The sequence below is a fragment of the Nanorana parkeri genome, unplaced genomic scaffold (assembly GCF_000935625.1).
Source record: "Nanorana parkeri isolate BGI_ZX_2015 unplaced genomic scaffold, ASM93562v1 scaffold348, whole genome shotgun sequence".
In the NCBI taxonomy this organism is placed as follows: Eukaryota; Metazoa; Chordata; class Amphibia; order Anura; family Dicroglossidae; genus Nanorana; species Nanorana parkeri.
Genome location: NW_017306616.1, coordinates 511,423 through 531,183, shown reverse-complemented (window position 1 = coordinate 531,183; position 19,761 = coordinate 511,423). Strand labels below are relative to the sequence as shown.

General features: G+C 41.7%; 1 protein-coding gene across 1 annotated transcript in view; it reads right to left on the bottom strand.

The window, feature by feature from the left end:
• Positions 1 to 3,277: 3,277 nt before the first annotated feature.
• Positions 3,278 to 19,761, bottom strand: part of ERGIC1 (endoplasmic reticulum-golgi intermediate compartment 1) — a 93,179-nt gene continuing 76,695 nt past the window's right edge. The window contains exon 10 of the mRNA XM_018558613.1: positions 3,278 to 3,611. Coding sequence (XP_018414115.1) covers positions 3,504 to 3,611 — 108 coding nt within the window. The 3' untranslated portion in view covers positions 3,278 to 3,503. The remainder of the gene's footprint in view (positions 3,612 to 19,761) is intronic.

Here is a 19,761-nt window from a genome sequence, read left to right as displayed (position 1 = left end):
GTATCAACTATTAATGAGTCACCAAGAAAACAGATCTCTGTGGTTGAAGCCACCAACCCTTTTCTCAATTTTGCATGCACAGCATGTGGTGGGGCAGAGGTGTATTCAGCACTTAAAGAAATTTTGGAAAAGTCTGAATTTGCCGTTCTTCAGAGATATTCACCGTGGTAGGCAAATTTACATCCTATTTCCGAAAATAACGAATGCAATGGCGTTTAGACTACCCCTGGTTCTGTCTGCCCATACTTATGACTATAGGCCATGACTGGTCATGTTTTATAGTCTCATATAGTGTGCTTCTAAAGCTTGAGAAATATGGGCTACTTTTAACTATGCTTAGGGCAGTTGTAGGTGAAATTGGCTAGTCTGCCTACAGAGTCTAATAAACCATATGAAAAGCATTAAAATGTTATTGATAGTTTATCAAACTAAAAAATAGAATGTATTGCAGATTACCAGTCCTCAGATGTGGCTGCATTAGTTTTTACTCTTCAGGCTAATAAAATTTTTAGCAGGCACTGTAAATACCTGCTGATTTTGCCACAATTGCAGTGTCCTTGTCACTTCCTGAAAGTACAAAGAAGCCTATTTTAACTGTGTAAACTGCTAGTCCTATCAATGCAAATGTTTGAATTCTAACTGTGTGACAACCATGGTTGCCCCCATGACATATACAGTGGGGGGAAAAAGCATAGATGTAAAAGGTTCAAGAAGTGTGTTATTCGCAGGACTACCATGTGAGATTAAAGGAAAAAGCCTGCAAAATGTAAACTAATGCAGCCACCACATCTAAGGGCTGGTAAATTGCAAATTATTAAATTTTAGTTTTTGGGTTCAGATACACTTAAATGCAACTACCTGGAAGTTTGAAAATCCATCTACTACAGAAACACTGTGGTAACCTATGGGATAGGTGAATCCTCTGTGCCAAATGCACAGGAAGAGCCAAAACTGCTTAATAAAAAGTACAATGATATCTCTGATAGAAGCATGAATAGAACAGGCTTAGTTACCTGGATGTAGGATCATATAATGCTGCAACTATGTGTAATCTATAATGGTTTTCTTTTCTACTTCATTTAGTTGCTGGAATCACTAATGCAACTTAGCTCTTAATAGCATTCCAATAACAAGAGGTTGAATTTGTTACTGGCCTATCTACATGCATCATATACTGGTGAATAGTGGCAGACAAGGTCACCAAAGGGCCCCTTGTGCAAGGCCAGTTTTGGGCACCCCCATTCCTATTCAACTGCTGGCCAAGTAAATACACTTCCTGTGTATCAATTGACAGCTAGATAGAAGTGAGCTGTGTCAAGCTCTACAAGACAGTGAGAAAGGATCCTGGGACCCACCGGACTCACAAATAATGTAAATGGGCCCCTACATCCTAAAAGGGTCCTTACACAGCTGCACAGATAGGATGACTGGCCATGCCGATGAAGCCAAATTGTTAAAAGTGAAGTAGTTCATATTTTTTCTTGCAACCCAAGTCCTACATTGTGCTGCATCTCGTTTTCAAAGTGCACATCTACAAGTAGTGAGCACACAACGAAAAAGATGATTATTAAAAGAAGAACTGATCTCTATGGGGTTAGGTAAAGCAGAAGAAAAGCATTGCTCCATGTGTTCTGCCCAAACATTCTACCTGCAGATGGCCAATTGCTCCATTCTACACATACAGGGTTAGTCACAAAAGGGTGAAGAGTTTGGAGAACGCAGGAGAAGTGAACAATCTAGGCCAACATAGCTGATTTGGAAAAATTCTCCAATTCAGCTCACTTTCCAGTTCAGCTATGCTGTCCTAGATTGTTCCCTTCTCCTGCCTTCTCCAAACTCTTCATCCTTTTGTGACTAACCCTGTATGTGTAGAATGGAGCAGGCAGGAGAAGTGAACAATCTAGGACAACATAGCTGAACTGGAAAGTGAGCTGAATTGGAGACTTTTTCCAAATCAGCTATGATGTCCTAGATTGTTCACTCCTCCTGCCTTCTCCAAACTCTTCACCCTTTTGTGAATAACCCTGTAAATCCAACTCTTGACCATTCATCCCAAAAATAGGAAACTATATTCCAAGTATGTAAAAAGGAAATATGTATATCAAGCAACAAAATGGTAATATCTAAAAGATATGCATCAATAGGGTTTGCAAACATCAATATACAAACCCCTTAATTGTATCGAACATAATGTGCTTGTACTGCAAGTTATGAAACCCTGGCCTCTCTTACTTTAGTCCCTTTAAAATGGCACAAATTACTATGTCCACAGAAAAAGATGCTTTGGAATCCAGGTAGTAAGACACTGGATACCATACAGCCCGGATAACATCACCCAAGGTTTCACATCTACAGTTTGTTCAAGTGTAATGAGTACCTCTGCCTACACACAGTGGAGACAGCTATTCAGTTATTCTGTGCAAACTTCCCAAGTGTTCATAGACGTGAAAGTGACAACTAGCAGATCTCCCATCAGACTGAAAAAAAAGTGTGATCAGGTGGATCTAGAAGAGGACTAGAAAAGGAGCCATGTGGAATACACTGCATAGCAAAATACCTGCATGAGAAGCTTCAGATACAAACTGTCAATCTTAACTCTCAGACTGTATTAGGTTTAGAGCAGTGAAAATGAACTGATGGTGTCACTGCTCTGGAATCAGCATGTAGACCAGATTTTTAGCAGCTTCTATCTGAGGCTTCTCAGTTATGTTGTTTAAGGAGGAACTCCAGACAAATGCATAATCCTTATAATTAAATTTAGTTGGCAGTAGGAGTGTCTGCACTGGATGCTTAAAATTAGGTAAGCTGAAAAGCAGAGCAGTCTCCCCCACTTGCAGGTAAAGTAGAATCATATTTAATGAATTGAGTGTGCTTAGAAAAAAAAGTGTTAAGACAACTTCAAAGTTTTAGGTGGCAGAGTTTTCTAGGGCAATACTTGTTGCTTTAGCAAAGCGAGCCTCATATTTCAGGCTATAGCATATTCGTTGGTACTGAAAGAAATAAAGACTAGCCATGCAAATGACTGGAGTTCCCATTTAACATGGTCCCTCAATACATTGAAGATTGTTGGGCGGTATGAATTTGTGGAAGAGCGGATATAAATATCAAGCCTACCACTTGAAAAAACTAGTTACATCAAAAGAAGGAACAGCTTCTTACCATGGATGTAACTAGTCCTTTAACAAGCCATCTACTGGTTAAGTATGTAATATAGCCAACTCAGCATCATAATAAAGCTGGACCCCCCTTTAAATATCTAAAATGTTCTAGAAGTACATTTAATTTATGAACATACAATATATGTAACTCCTACTCTTCAGATCATTGCTAGGAATCCTAAAAGGCCTGACCAGACTTGTCATGATATATTCAACATATTTTTGTATATTTAGGTCTTTGTTACACATAATAAAAATAGCAATTTCCTAATGACTCAATACTCTTTTTAAAGTCTTCCACTCTTCTTCATGCTTTTTGGATGATGTCGGGAACTCGAACAGTTCCTACTGCATTTTTCCAAGCTGGATCTTCTTCCAGGCTTCAGAGGCAGTGAAAATACAAGAGTCCAATATCCCAGCTACAGTGAATGTTCCTCCAATAATGGCACAGACCTGCAGGAGAAGACAGGAACACAAATGCTTAGAACAGCCAGCAGGGGGTGAATTTATACCATTTCACGAACACATTTTACTACTAGGCTTTAAACAGTCTGTAGTATCCTCTATTCAGAACACACAAACAAGAGTAAGGCCCCATTCACACTGAGCGATTCGCAAATCGCGCGTTTGTCGCACGATTTGCATTTTGCACAATATCGCGAGTTTGTAGCGCGATATCGGCCAAATGGTTGCATTGAGCAAACTAGAATCGCGGCAAAATCCGCTCCAAAAAGGGTCCTGCTGTAGCGACGCGCGACAGCGAAGGACAGAGCCCCATTGCCATGCATTGGAGAGCGATATCGTTCGGTAAATACCCGCGATAAATCGCTCAGTGTGAATGGGGTCTAAGAGGCAATACACATTACCTTTTCCGCTATTACAGTACCCTATGGCATTCCGGTTTGAAATAAACATTAAATAAAGTGATCAGCTGTTCAGATCTATTCTCATTAGAAAGTCAGTTCTAATGGATCATGAACTTGTAAAAATATAAAATAAAAATGTATAATAAAAGCCAAAACGTTTTTTTTTTAGTTTTAGATAGAATAAGAATATTCTCTTCTGTGTTACATTTAGCACATGCCCTTCAATTTCCGTCTCAAAGAAAGCAAGCATAAATCTCTCTGAATGGAGGGGAACCCCCTCTTAGATGTAACCAGGACAGGTGTCCCTATTGGAAGATTTCCCCTCAATTCATTTTCCATTGACAACTGTGAATTTTTTGATTTCTCATCACTTTCGGTACTGGTCTTTAAGGTCAGTAGGGCACAGACCTCTTCAAATAGTACACAGACCACAATAAAAACCTGACAGGGAGTTCCAATACTTTCATACTCTGTCTCAGTGGAAACTGTGGATCAGGACCCTGATTGGGTCACAGATGTGTTTGGGATGGGTCGCCACTTGTTCTGCAGTGGTTCCCATATGCAGTCCCCCAACCTACCTCTTTAGCCTGCATTCACACCTAGACATCAAGTGTTTTTGCGCGGGTTAGATGCACACACATGAAAACGCATGTCTTAGCTGGCAGATTCAAACACATTGCGGTCAATGGACAAAAAACACGCACGTCAATGTGCAAAATGCTTGTGTTGCGCGTTTCCAGGCATTTCCATTGAAGTCTAAGGGGCCAAACGTGCTGTAAACTGCCCGAAAGAAGCTCAGGTACTTTTTCCAGCAAAATACATTTTACAGTTTGCGATAAAACTCCTAGGTGTGAATGGGGGACCTAATGTATTTTGAATACAGAGCTGTATTAATTATTGTTTGCATGCGTTTTTTAAAATAATTTTTATATTGTCAGTGTTAATGATTTTTTATGGCTTTCCTGACATTTTAGTAAAAAATCTCTTGGGTCCAAGCACAGTAACAATTTTCTTCCTCAGATTAACAAGGTTAAGAACCCCGATTTAATTTTTTAAAATCATATTTGGATAGAAAAGATGTGACCAAAAACGTTGTCTTTTGTAGCAGCAATGCGGTTTGCAGGTTGTGGCTTCTTTGGAGCCTGATGAAGGGGCCCCGAAAGCGCTAGTTCCGATGAGGTTTTGAATTAACAAGCACTTTGGATTACAATACCTTTAGTGTGCTGGTGACATTCATCTACTGATATTATCTGGCGGCGCCATCCGCTGTCATTACAAGCACCCCCTGCACTGAATTGGTTTCCGGTAAGGAGTGCGGCAAGGTAACTTCACGTTTGTTCCCCTCTTTAGAGCACTGGCACATCTCCTGCATTGGTGTTCGGGACATTACAGCTCCCTCGTGGCAGTAATACCATTGGTTTACTCAAGCAGAGTAACGCAGGAAAACTCTCTGTAGCCTGGCATTCTCAGCTCAGCTATGAGGCCTGTCATGTCACTTCCAGAGCAGGAACAGATGAGAGAAATGTTCTTAAAATGAGAACTATGAGGTGAGTGCTTTTCACTCACCTCATAGTTCTAGCCGACCTGTGACAATGAGTGTCACAGGTCGGCTCAGTAGATCGGGAGGTGAGCGAACACATACCGGCGTTCGCTCACCTCTCGATCCTGTCACGGCTCTCTGCCGTGACAGGGGAGGGGCTGGATTCCCCCCTCCGCCAGCGCTGACTGGAGGAACGGACGGGGGAGGCAGAGCCAGCTGTCAGTCACGCAGCTGGGCGGATCCAGACATAATTGTCGGGATCCACTTCAGCTGCGGCGTCTTAGTATACCACGAGCAGCAGCTAGCGGTATACTGCGGCGTCTCAGTATACCGCAAGCTACAGCTCACGGTATACTGAGCCTAGGGTGACGGGAGGACGCTAGTTTGTGTCCTCCCGTTACCATAAGGAGAACTATGGGGAAAAGCCTTAACCCCAAAGTTCTCCTTTAAATGTCTGTAAAGGACATTAAAATGAGCTTGTACGGAAAGAAATATAATGAATGCCATTTCTAACATTTTATGAAAATGCTAGTTTCCTGGCTGTCTTTGGCTTTAACCTTTTGTGAGCCACTGGTCCAGCAAAAGCCTTCAGTTAGTGAAATCAAAACACCTGAATTGCATACCTGCTCGCAGACATCGACAAAAAAAGTATTGAAACCAGTGTTCGAGCAAGACAGCTAGCATTTTCATTAGGAGATGAGGGGTCAGCAGTGGCCGTTTCTTTAGGTCTAAGGCAGTGGTAATGCCACCTATTGTACCACCCACAAGATGGGTAACAGGGCAGTCTCTCACTTGTCACTCACTCCTCTCCAATCAGTGCTACCATCATGAAGGTTGGCCATACACTGTAGAAACTCTGTCCAACGCCTGTCAAATTCTTACTGTGCTTGGCCATGTCGGCTCAACAAAAGTCGATTACTGTTGAAGTAGCTGGGCTGAAAATCTTTGGCTGAACAGTGGTCATCACATTATTCAGACATTGCTAGGCACCGACTGTCACACTAAAATAGTTGTAGTGGGAGATTCCTCCGCCCATGCTATTTAGCATAAATTGACTTTTTGTTCAGCCCACAGACAGAACCAAAAGAAATGACCCACTGATGTTAAAGTATGGAGGTCCTGTATAGCGCTACACAATAGGATGTTGCTGTCAAACTAAAATCTAGTCCAAAAAAATACAGCCGTCATCATCCAATTCCAACTGTCATTTTGTCTAACAGTTAGGCTGGGTTCCCACCTGGGCGGACTGAATATGCGCGTTTTCCGCGCGGTTTTTTTCCCGCGAATCGCAAACTCGCGTTTCCGAGGGATACTTGGCTGTATCCCAATGGAACCGCCCGACCAAAACGCCCCAAAGAAGTACATGTACTTCTTTGGGCGTAGGGCGGTTTCCCGCGCGTTCGTACTCGCGGAAAACCGCACATATGGGAACCATACACATTGAAAATAATGGCATTTCCCTGCTTGAGCTGTTTTCCGCGAGTACGAAAGCGCGGAAAACCGCATAGGTGGGAACCCAGCCTTAAAACCGAAGTAACTTAGACTGAGGAGACAAAAATAAGTTAGGCAAACAGACATGTTCTAAAACTGGCTCAGTCAAATCCAGCTGTTCAAACGCCTTTTCCCAAAATGCTTTGCAATGTCAAGATCGACGGGTTTACTGTCCTTCTCCCATACCCACCAATGTATATGTGGTCTGTTTACAAAAACATTTCTCCGTTCCCCAGGGCAACAGCTGTTTCAGTAGCCATGTTCTGACATGCAAAATATGTGGCCAGATTAATTTTGGTCAGTGTATTCTAATCTGGTAGCTGAAATTATCCATTCATATCCTTCACAAACATGTCCGGGGAGGAGAGCAGCCAAAAATAGGGGCAGCTTGTGAAAGGAAGCAGCTATTAGTTCTTAGGATAGAGAAATGTTACAAGTTACTACAAGTGTCTGTTATTAGGGAGCAGATACAGGTTATTGAACACCAGTTTACCGTCTTTGGCTATTCATTTAATATGAACAATAGATCTTTGCTGAACTAAAAGTACATCTGTTAAGATGTAAATATGGAGGCTTCCATTTCTGTCTTCTCTTTCTGAAAAAAGAAATGTCACCTGGTTGCCATGCTGATTTTTAGGCTTCAATGATTTCCAAATCTCAGAACAAGTACAGAGATAAAAAAAAGTTGAGACTTTTTACACTTGTGGTTACATACCTGTTCTATGTCTGTTGACCAGAAGTATTGAAGCCGCAGACAGCAAGGGAGCTAGCATTTTAGACCAGTTATGCGTTTATTGAAAAATCCTCATCCCTATTTATACATTACTGCTAGTATAATACCGAAAGTGTTCTTTTTTCATACTAACATTCCACACTAGAAACCAGGCAAAACATGGGTGGCCTATCAATGTGATCCACTGTACTGCACAATGCTGTCTTCCTAACATTCTTCAGGCACCAGGGACTGGAGGAAGAAGAGGTAAGGCTGGGTTTACACCTAGGAAACAGCGTTTTTTTGTGTGCGTTTCTGCTGTATAGCTTGGTGCGCTTATTGCACGTTTTTACGAGCATTATATGTGCATGAATCAAATCATGCTTTTTTGTAAGCAGATTGTAGCTCATTGAAGTGTTAATGAGGAAACACGTGTAAAACGTGCGCAAAAAAACCACAGCAAACAGGTGTTTTCAAGTGTTTCCTATTGAGTCTATTGGGCCAAAACGAGCTGTAATATGACATGACACAAAAACAAAAGAAATCTCATGTACTTTTTCCAGCGACATGCGTTTTGCTTATTGCGTCAAAATACACCTGTGAACCAGGCCTAAAAGTCAGCACCCTATACGCATTTGGCTTAACATATCCGGTAAATCTAGACATTAGAAATGGAGCCTTCAGCTACCTCCAACGCTTCCAGGAGTGTCAGAGGTTTTCTGCGCAACACAGACATAGCTGCTCCCACTCCCTGGTCATGATGTCACCTATGCTTCTGCCAGCTGCCAGAGATGGGCGATGAGCAAAACTATGAGGACTGTGTCTGTTAGAAGCCATCCAATCATCAATACATACCACTATTATTGGTTGTGTGCAGACGTGCTTCTGCGAACAGCCTCTGTGCGGTCTTTTAAATATGCCAAAAAAAAGACGGTACCGAGGCGCAGCAGCACAGAACACAAGCAGGTAAGAATCTGAAATTAAATTATCAAAACTCCTTGCCATTTATAACACTACCCTGGAGAGTATTTTTTAATCACAAAGTTGATTTTCAGTTCAGAGACACAATTAACCTGCTCATTCAGAATAAAATATCAGTGTCTCTACAAAGGGGCTCCTCTAACACACTTATACTCAGCATGCCAGCACTCCCTGCAACTCCTTCCACCACATGTTGATGACTATTGGGAGCGTGGAGGTCCCTCCTTGGGTCATGTGACCATGGTTGGCACTGTCAGATGGCTACTAAACCTGAGAACTATCACAGGATTGGTTACATGCTCCTCCTTACCAAGAAACACTTGGTATTGGTGATGGAGGAAGGCGCAGCGAGGGAGAACAGGCTTGGAGAGTATAAGTGGGTAGAAGAAGCTCCTTTGCAGAGACACTTTGCACTGTAAGGGCAAGATGGCACTGTCTTTAAGATAAATATGATCCACGCTCTTCTACTTTTAATTTTCCCATCTGACTAACCCAGGCAATAGTTTTATGTAAATGCCAGAAAGAAGGATTTCCAAGTGGATTAGAATGAGAATTGCACCAGTAATTTCTGCTTCCATATATATAGGCAGAAATGAAACTAGAGAAAAATTAGCGATTGCTCAACTTCACCTTTTATAATGACTGTTAAAAGTTTACTTTATCTTCTGAGAATTGTTACAAAACTTTCCTTAATTTAATTTCCTTTAACATCAGATCATATTCACCATGGAGCACCAGAGCACAGGAATCACTGTTTCTTCACCATAATTAAAAGGCATTTAGAAGCCTGACGGACTTTGCACTTGATCTTTGTTAAAGGGAGACTGGCTAGTTTTCCACTTCAGCAGAGATCATGTGACCAAATGCCTTTGCATCCACAGAAAACCAGGGAGCCTGAAGAAGTGTTTTCCCTACAAACGGAAAGTACTTCAGCTCTTCTAGTACTCTTTCTATTTACCATTAACAAGGCTTCAGGCTAACACTTTAGTATAGGTCCATTTTAAAATGTATAAAGTGATTAAAAGGGGAACTATGGGTTAAGCTTTTTCCCCATAGTTCTCCATAGTAACGGGAGGACACAAACTAGCATCCTCCCGTCACCCTAAGCTCAGTATACCGCGAACTATAGCTCGCGGTATACTGAGACGCCGCAGCTGAAGCGGATCCCGACAATTATGTCTGGATCCACCCAGTTTCGTGAGTGACAGCTGGCTCTGCCTATCTAGAGGCAGAGCCAGCTGAACTCGCCCCCTCCCCCGTCCGATCCGCCTGTCAGCGCTGGTGGATCGGAGCGGGGAGGGGGGGATCCAGCCCCTCCCCTGTCACTGCAAAGAGCTGTGACAGGATTGAGAGGTGAGCGAACGCCGGTATGTGTTCGCTCACCTCCCGATCTACTGAGCCGACCTGTGACAGTCTCATTGTCACAGGTCAGCTAGAACTATGAGGTTGAGTGCAAAGCACTCACCTCATAGTTATCCTTTAAGGATCAAAACCGTCAGGTTTTTATTGCTAAAAAACCACCAAACCATAGCAAACAGATTCCTCACACTGAAGGCATAGATGTCTGGCCAAACAGTGGTGCTGTAAAACATCCAATATGTAGTAGAGGCTAGCACGGGATGAAATCCAAAATAATTTAGGGCCAACACAGTGCGTTGTGTAGGGGCAGTGAAATACATTGTTACAATGCATCACGCTGCTTTATTTTTTTTACAAACTTTATTGAAGTGTCACAAAATGACAATTCATTTAACTCTATGCACAACAGCACATTGTGATGCACTGCAGAACAGTAAGGTGTGATGTGGTGAGTTGCGCTGCATAAAAAAAAAACAAAAAAAACAAAACCCACAGGCAGGGAATTTCACTGTTCTCTTCTCTGTTAAAAATGGAAAAAACACTTCGCTTTAGATGCACGTTATACAAAACTGTGTACAAGCACAATTACACCACATTAATAAACTTCCAATAATAAACTTCTGCAAACATTATACAGAACTAAAATCAGGGTGAATAATATTTCATTACAGTTTAGTCAATATAACAAATGAACATCCACAACAGATGATGAAGGTAATTTAGTTACTCCATAATTGCACCACTGCACAATGTATTATTCACAAGACAAAAGTAATACAAATAGCTGGCAAAAGGTACAAAACTATATAGGTACCAACTAAAAAAAAAAAGACAGTCCGTTTTAAGGTCATTGCTGGCTGGCAGAGCACATGAGGTGTTAATCATTAGTGAGTGCCAAGCAAACCGTCTGAGTATTAGCAGTGACGTGGGACCAGAGCTGCCAGCGCAGATCTGGGGAAAAATTGACTGCGTACTTTAGAAAAACAGAACAGAACAATGACTCACCATTGAAAGTGTTAATGCCTAAAACGGAACTGACAGTTAGGACACATCCATTCAACATCATCGCAGCCACAATTGTACAACATTTAAATGGACAAAAGTGCCATGTGTAGAAGTCTGAATCAAACATGGCTAAGTGACAACTGTAATCAATCAATCATTCAGGCCATTTGTTTCAGTGAGTGCGCTTTTCATTAACCGATACAAATATTGAAATTCTGAAAATATTTTAAAATATTAGACGGCTACAGCTCAGAACTGTCCTCCTATAATGGATCAACAACCATGAGCAGAATCTAGTGCGTCATATTTCTTAAACAGAACAGACCATGGCATTTTCCGCACAACTTCTTATGGTGCCCATACACCTTACAGATTTTCTATGGTCAGATGGAAAAAGTGCAACAGATTGGCCCAGGTGGAGATTACTCCAGCCCCACAGTTAAGGTGCCCATACACTGCTCGATTCTCGTACGAGAATCGCGGGAAATCCCGCGATCGAACGAGAATCGAGCAGTGTGAACGGAGACGTGCGACCGTTTCTACTGTACGGTCGCACGTCTTCCGTCGAACCAGCATGTTCGAAAACCAGCCGGGAATCGTACGATTCTCGGCTGGTTAGAACAGTGCTCGGAAGACAAATGCTGAACGGGCCGGTGTGCGCACGCGCACACTGCCCGTTCAGCATTGCGGTCATCGGAAGCCCGCCCCTCAGGGGGGCGGGCTTGCGATGATCGAGAGTGCGATCTGCCTGTCCAAGATAGGCAGATCGTACGTTTTTTTAATCCCTTTACAACCATCGCAAGACTAAGGTCTTGCGATGGTTGTACAGTGTATGGCCACCTTTAAGTGTAGATGGAGGAATCTGTTACACCTTTTCCATCTGACCACAGAAAATCTGCAGATAAATTGTAAGGTGTATGGCGAGCTTAATGGTCTAGAATATGAATGCATTTATCTTTTCAAAAGCTTACAACATGGATGTACAAAGTCAGCCAAACAGCTCAATACAGAAGCAGAATACGTGAAGAATTCTGTGTTGAAAGAACCATGGGGGATACCATTGCTGAACACTTTCTGAAAAATCCAGGTTTTATCTGACAGCCATGCTGATCCTCTGACTTCAGCACTTTCTGAGTTAATGACCTGGAACATGAATGTAGCCAGTGAAGACAAAGTAAACTTAAAGCTAATTTTTTAAATATCTAAATTTCATTTTGATTTCCTTTCAGGTTTTACAAAAAACACAAAATCCTTCCACACCCACCCTCCCAAAACAAGCATCATCAGTGCCAGGGGTAAAGGGCTTAAAAGACATCGTCAACATCTGGTCCCCCATTTAAATCATCCAATATAAAGAGCAACACCTTTAGTGTCCTACTGTCACTTAGCTAACGCTGGGCAGGGTAACTGCAGTGACTATGTCGGTATGTGCAGGCACAGTGTGTGTAGCAATGGTCGCCTGTACTCTAAGTGGGATCAGAAGTGTGACATCACATTGTTGCCTTGATAGCAAGTGAGTGAGCATGGCTACCGTACAGAAAATCTCAAGACATGCCACTTACTGGTATGGTCATTAGATATGGTTTATTAAAAAAGGGTAGAAAAAAAGATAAAAGAGGTAATGCCCTGGTAGATTTAGGGAACATGAGCAGCAGTATACATATAATTTCTGATATGATATACACTTTTCCAGTCTTTTACAGAAATGTTATGATTTGCATACTTGTTCTGGGTCAGTTGCCCAGGAAGCACTCAAGCGATTAGATCAGTGTTACAGTCAGGCAACTAGCATTTTCAAAGAAAGGGAGGGGGGGGGGTTCAGCAACGGTAGTCTCCATATTTCTCTTTGCACACGATTGCTTTAACTAGGGACCTGGGAACATGTGATTAGACTTGCATTAATACAGTACAATCGGTTTGGGGTTTAGTGGCTTACTTTTATTTTTAGCTACCTAGGATTTGTCCAACTCTACATCACAAAGATGTAAAAAGTGATTTGTGATTATTATTATCATCCAAGACTACTGCTTGATCTATGATAGTTGGTGATACAGAACTCCTTTTTCTCTTTGAATACTATGATACAAACACAAATTCCACTCTCTTGGCCATATTTTCCCACAAGGAACTACACAACTGGCACCACTTAATTTTAGAAAGACAGCTGTCACTAGAATCCATCAGCCCACACAAAATACCAGGAGGTGCCCCGAACTGCCAATCTGTCATAAGCTTGGAATACAGTTTAAAGATTCCTTATTATCCCAGAATAAAAATATTGGACCAAAATAGCACATTCATTGCTGTTGACATTTCAACACAGAAATTAAAGAAATGGCTAAAAGGCTTGTATTTTGATTTCTCAGGTATGTTGTAAGAATCAGGATTTCCTGACACTAAATACAATTTTCATAACCACTATTAAAGTCCACAGATAAAGTTATATATTGCCTTGTGTGCGAGATGTAGAATGCTATCCATTCTCCTGGATAGTCTTTCTTTCATCCTCTGCATTCACATACACTATGCAATGTGTGACCAGTTACATCAGACACACAAATGCTGGAAGTTACAGAATTGAAGCTTCTAGTTCCTTCAACTGCAGTCACACTCCGTTAAATAATGCCTCTCTATGTATAAATAATGGGTACCATAAAACATAATGACGCCATATAAAAATCACAGGTGTCCTCCCATTGATCTCTCAGATACACTATTATTGCCAAAAGTATTGGGACACCTGCCTTTACACACACATGAACTTTAATGGCATCTCAGTCTTAGGCCCTGTTCACACGACGTCCGTTTTTTGTGCTGACCTGATCCGTACGCTCCTGCACTAAAAATGCATCCCAATGTATCTCTATGTGTTTTATGGGCTACAGTTCTCACGTGCGCAGTCAGTTCAGGTTACGACAGAAAAATACTGCATGTCACATTTTGTACGGTCAGGAAACGGTCCGGAAACGCAAAACTCGTCAAAAACGCACTGCACTGCAGCTAACATACTGACAGCCGCACTCCAGCAAAAAAAAAAAAAGATTTTTTCTTTTTTTTACTGGAACGCATCAAAAACACGGCCAAACATATAGCACCGCGTCTGCTGATCCGCACCTGAAAATCATGTGAACAGGCCCTTAGTCAGTAGGGTTCAATATTGAGTTAGCCCACCCTTTGCCGCTATAACAGCTTCAACTCTTCTGGGAAGGCGTCCACAAGGTTTAGGAGTGCGTCTATGGGAATGTTTGACCATTCTTCCAGAAGCGCATTTGTGAGGTCAGGTACTGATGTTGGAAGAGAAGGCCTGGCTCGCAGTCTCCGCTCTAATTCATCCCCACGGTGTTCTATCGGGTTGAGGTCAGGACTCTGTGCAGTCCAGTCAAGTTCCTCCACCTCAAACTCCCCCATCCATGTCTTTATGGACCTTGCTTTGTCAACTGGTGCGCAGTCATGTTGGAACAGGAAGCGGCCATACCCAAACTGTTCCCACAAAGTTGGGAGCATGAAATTGTCCAAAATGTCTTGGTATGCTGATGCCTTAAGAGTTTCCTTCACTGGAACTAAAGGGCCAAACCCAACCCCTGAGAAACATCCCCACACCATAATCCCCCCTCCATCAAACTTTACACTTGGCACAATGCAGTTAGGCAAGTACCGTTCTCCTGGCAACTGCCAAACCCAGACACATCCATTGGATTGCCAGACAGGGAAGCGTGATTCGTCACTCCAGAGAACATGTCTCCACTTCTCTAGAGTCCAGTGGCGGCGTGCTTTACACCACTGCATATGACGCTTTGCATTGCACTTGGTGATGTAATGCTTGGATGCAGCTGCGCGGCCATGAAAATCCATTCCATGAAGCTCTCTACACACTGTTGTTGTGCTTCCATCCCCCTATATAATAGCACAGGTACACTGACAGGTCCTCTTTATGGAGACATTAGACCCCTAATGTCACCTGGAGACCCCAAAAGAAGCTGATGAAGCACAGATTTGCTTCATCAGCTTCTTCTTTCTGGCAGTAGGAGCCAGATGACCGACAGGTGAATGGGCTGAAGAGCCGCTGATCGGTTGTAGGTGAAACAGCTGTTAACGGCTGTAGTAACGAGCGGGTCTTTCCTGCCCGTGCGCGCACGCTAGGGGGCGCGCGAGCAGGAAAAAAATAATCCGTCTGGAGACGGTAACCCGCTGATGCGAGTCTGCCGTCCGTCCGTTTTTTCTTAACAGGCGGACGGCAAGAGGTTAAATTACTTTACAACCAGACCTTAGTCTTGCGGTTGTTGTAAACTGTATGGCCACCTTATCGCTCTACTCCAATCAGCCTTATCCTACGATAAAGAAATGTATTAAAAATGCAGAACACGAAGCAAGAGGTGGAAAGAATGGCTCACAAACCTTGTGAACTGTGAAATCAGAAAAATACTAATTTTGTTTAATATTGCTACACAAGATTTTTTACTCCTGACTAACAATAGTACTCTGCAAGAGCCTCATATGGCTTTCATTACTGTACTGATGTATCATCAAATCAGTTTTTAGTAGGGATGCACCGATACCACTTTTTTAAGACTGAGTACGAGTACCGATACTTTTTTCAAGTACTCACCGATACCAATTACCGATACTTTTTCTTAAAGGGACAGGTCACATTTTTTCTAAAGCAATACAAAATCATGATTTTAGGTCAGTTTCTTAATATTATGAAGAACATGAAATGAATATTTATCATGCCATTGCTAACTAAGGCTTGTATCCACATAGTGGGGAAAATAGATGAGCACATGTCCAGACCAGAACATATACATATGTATAGTGTGGCACAGCTATATCCAATTCTGCATACCTGGCTTTATATTATAAGAACTTTATAATATAAAGCCAGGTATGCAGAATTGGATATAGCTGTGCCACACTATACAACAATACACTGAAATCAGGAAAGCGCAGAGCCTTGGAGACCAAAAGGAGTGGCATTCTTTTTAAAGGAGGAGAGGACAGTCAACTATGTCAAAGGCAGAATAATGTCTAAAAGCAAGAGTACAGAGTAAAAAACGAATACATTGAGCTTCAAAAAAAGAGAGGAATAAAAAGGGGAAGTGAAGAACTTGAAAAGTGCTTTCTAAGGCTTCCAAAACCACCTACTTTTGTTTCACTGGGTTTGGGTGACAATGTAAAAAGATTCACACAAAAAAAACTGAACATACCAATACCACAATATGCTGTATGGAGTAGAAAATCAATAGCTTGTTTGTCCTGCATTTTCAGTAGGCATCTTTACCCAATATACAACACAACTAGAATTCCCAAACAGTAAGGCCTCAATGGCACTACTGATGATCTTTGCATGATCTTGCTGGCAGAAAGATTCTGCGCACAAAAAATGAATCATGAGTAAAGTGCTTGTGTTTTCACATATAGACTCAAACGTTCATAAACGGTTCAGATGCATCAAATTCTACTTCCATACTATTCCATAAAATTTAAGCATGTACATACATACGTTTACAGACCTCAGATGCAGATTTTTCTATTACAGTTTGAATGCAGCGCACGTTTACGCAGCTGTGTGCAAAAACCCATAGAAAACAATACACTTGTATTCAGATCTGTTAAAAAATGCAGTACTGATAAAAAACACTGCATTTTCTATCTTATGGCTGTGTGCATGAGCTCTATAACAGAAAAGCCTCCTACTAAAGTCACGACATTGGTTGGAATGGGAAAATAGTATTCACTTGCTTGTGTCCCCTTTAGAGAAGTTGTCTGCACTGGAGGTAACCATGCAGCCACTTTTAGAAAAGGAGAAATAGGTGTCAATAGCCCAAACAAAGTCTTGTTTTAGAAAACACCTTGGGAATGATAGCTATGGTGGTGGCTAGGTTAGCAAGTATTTTAGCCAGGGTGGTCACTATTGGGCTGGCTAATTTTGGCCCTAGGAAAAGAGAGGCAAAGAGAGCTGAGCAGTTTATATTGTTGCATTATCAGCTCCATATTTACATAACATACACTTATAAGAAATAATGGAGCAAGTAGCCTGCAACTGACATTCCTACAAAAATTAATGGTTAGGATTGGTTTCCCTCCTAAATAGTGAAGTGATACGTATTTAAACAGCTAAGTACGGCCTGCAGAGATCATGAAATCTACATTAGATATTTCTGGTGATAGAGAAGGATTTCTCACGGGTAAAATGCGAGGGCTTGTTGAGTGCACCAGGCATCTACAACTGCCCCTTGGAAATCTTCCTCTGTCCTACTACCCTTGATTAAATAAATTAGAAGGTTCTTTGATGGGCCGCCTAAGACAAGGGTCTGTGTTTATGAGAACTTTCACTGCAATTTGTTCACTTAGTGTTTTGCAAAATAGGTATTCTATATTTGACCGCAGCAACCTTCTGCCTTCGCATCATTCATATTCAATGGTAGTGAATACACACATATGTGTAGTGTACGTGTACATGGGTGTTCACAAAAGAATCAAAAAGCACAGATGCTCCTTATAAAGGACTCACAAAACCCCATGGACGAGAGCCTGAAATTAGGAGACAATGGATGTGTGAGAATCAGCAGGCATAGCAGTTCTCAGGCCAAGCCCACAGATACAGAGTGTCCAGCACTGAGCAGGGCAGAGGAAACACAGAGTTGGATGAGGTGATAGAGGAGAACAAGACATGCAGACATCAGGGAAGGAAGATTATTTTGTAGATTTGAGTCATCTACACTACAACATGCCGTTTCTAAAAGGATTAGAACAAAACTCACACTAAAATGGTCAACTTTTTGGCCTTTATGACAATGGTTTGAACTTCCAGTGTAAGGCCTGAAATACAAATATCTGTTTGAAACCCATTTTTGTTTCATTACTTTAAAAGAAAATTCAATCTCCCGAGACTATAATTCTGATGTTAGAAAATTGTACAGTAGTGCACCTTTAGGGGAACTCGGGCATCCCAGATAATCCCACAAGTCTAGGTCATCAGCAAATTTGTTTTAAAGTTAGTTTGGTTTCCTAAATACACAAATTGATTTATTTTGCCATAGAAATACAACCAGTTAACATTTCAGAAGCTAAAACTGTGAGGTCAACAGTCACATTGGGTCTAATCAGTAATGAGTTCTCTGTCTTTGGTTGCTATGGGTTACTCAAGAATTAGCTAAATTCAGACATGCACAAGAGGTATTCTGATTGGATGCTATACCTTACTACTCTTAAGAATTAGTGTATATGAAAAAGCATCCTTTAGGCCCGGTTCACACCTGGGCGTTTTGTAGCGCGTTCCTACGTTCAAACACCGAAATCCCATTATTTCCTATGGGTATGGTTCACCCCTGGGCAGATTACAGGCCGTATGAACGCGCTACAAAACGCCCTACGCCCAAAGAAGTACAGGAGCATCTTTGGGGCGTATTTGCCGCGCGTATCCATTGGGAAACAGCCAGGTAGCCCTCGGAAACGCGTATTTTTTACCGTGAATCGCTGTAAAATCGCGCGGCACGAAACGCGCATATTCTATACGCCTAGGTGTGAACCCAGCCTTACTGAAAGGCCAATTTGGTATTTTTTTTTATTAAGGCAAAGATCAATATTCGAAGTGAAGTAGCCTACAGAAAATAGAATTCCTCCTTTTGTGACCCGATTTCAGGAATCCTTGCGATGATTTGCTGTGCTTCAGTTTAAATGAAGGAGTTTGAAATTTGCCTTACAAAATGAGCCTGAAATCATAAGCATTACGATCATACCCTATATACAAAATAATATATGAAAAAAGAAAAGAAAACAGTTTCGTATGAAAAAATGTGCTAGCAAAAACCTTTCTGGTTGCCCATAGCTACCAATTAGAATTCCTGCTTCATTTTTATTTATTTATTACAGGTATTTATATAGCGCCGACAATTTATAGTTGCACATTCACATCAGCCTCTACCCTCAAGGAGCTTACAATCTAAGATCCCTATCTCACATGCATACATATTTCTAAACTTTAGACTACAAAAGAAAAAAAAAGTTGGAAGCTGGTTGCCACAAGCGACATAACATGTAATACTTCTCTAGATTCATACATAAGCCCCTCAGTACTAAGAGTGTTAATCATGTTACAATGTTTTTTGAAGTGTATGTAAATCACAGGGCTAAATGTTCTCATTTCCCACCGCTAACAAAAACATAGCACTGAGGGCACAGCAGTGTATACCTCATTTACTGCACTGCCTTTTTTAAATTTCTAAGAGCCAATTATTTTCCTCCTGCCAGGATGCTGCATGTCAAACGAACGCTGGGAATCCCCTCTGATTTGTATGTAGTTGGCTGTGTTTCCTTCTTCCCTTTAACAAGGAGTTACAAAAGGTCCCTCTCAATGTATAAGACAGCAGTTCCTTCATCCCCTGTTTATCATAGCCCCCTTCTTCTCAATGACTGGGAAACATGGATGAATAGAAGAGATGCTGCTGGTCTCGTGGACAAAACAAGAGCTTGTGAATGAGGCAGCAGCCCGAACAGCAGGTGCTTCTCTACAACCCCCACCACCGTGTCACCCTGCCGCATTAATCCGTACACCATCTGTTTGGTGGAGGAGCAGTGTCCTCTCTCAAAGAGACAGTTCACATGCTGAAGACAAAATGGATCATTGGCAGATGGAGATTATGCAATCAG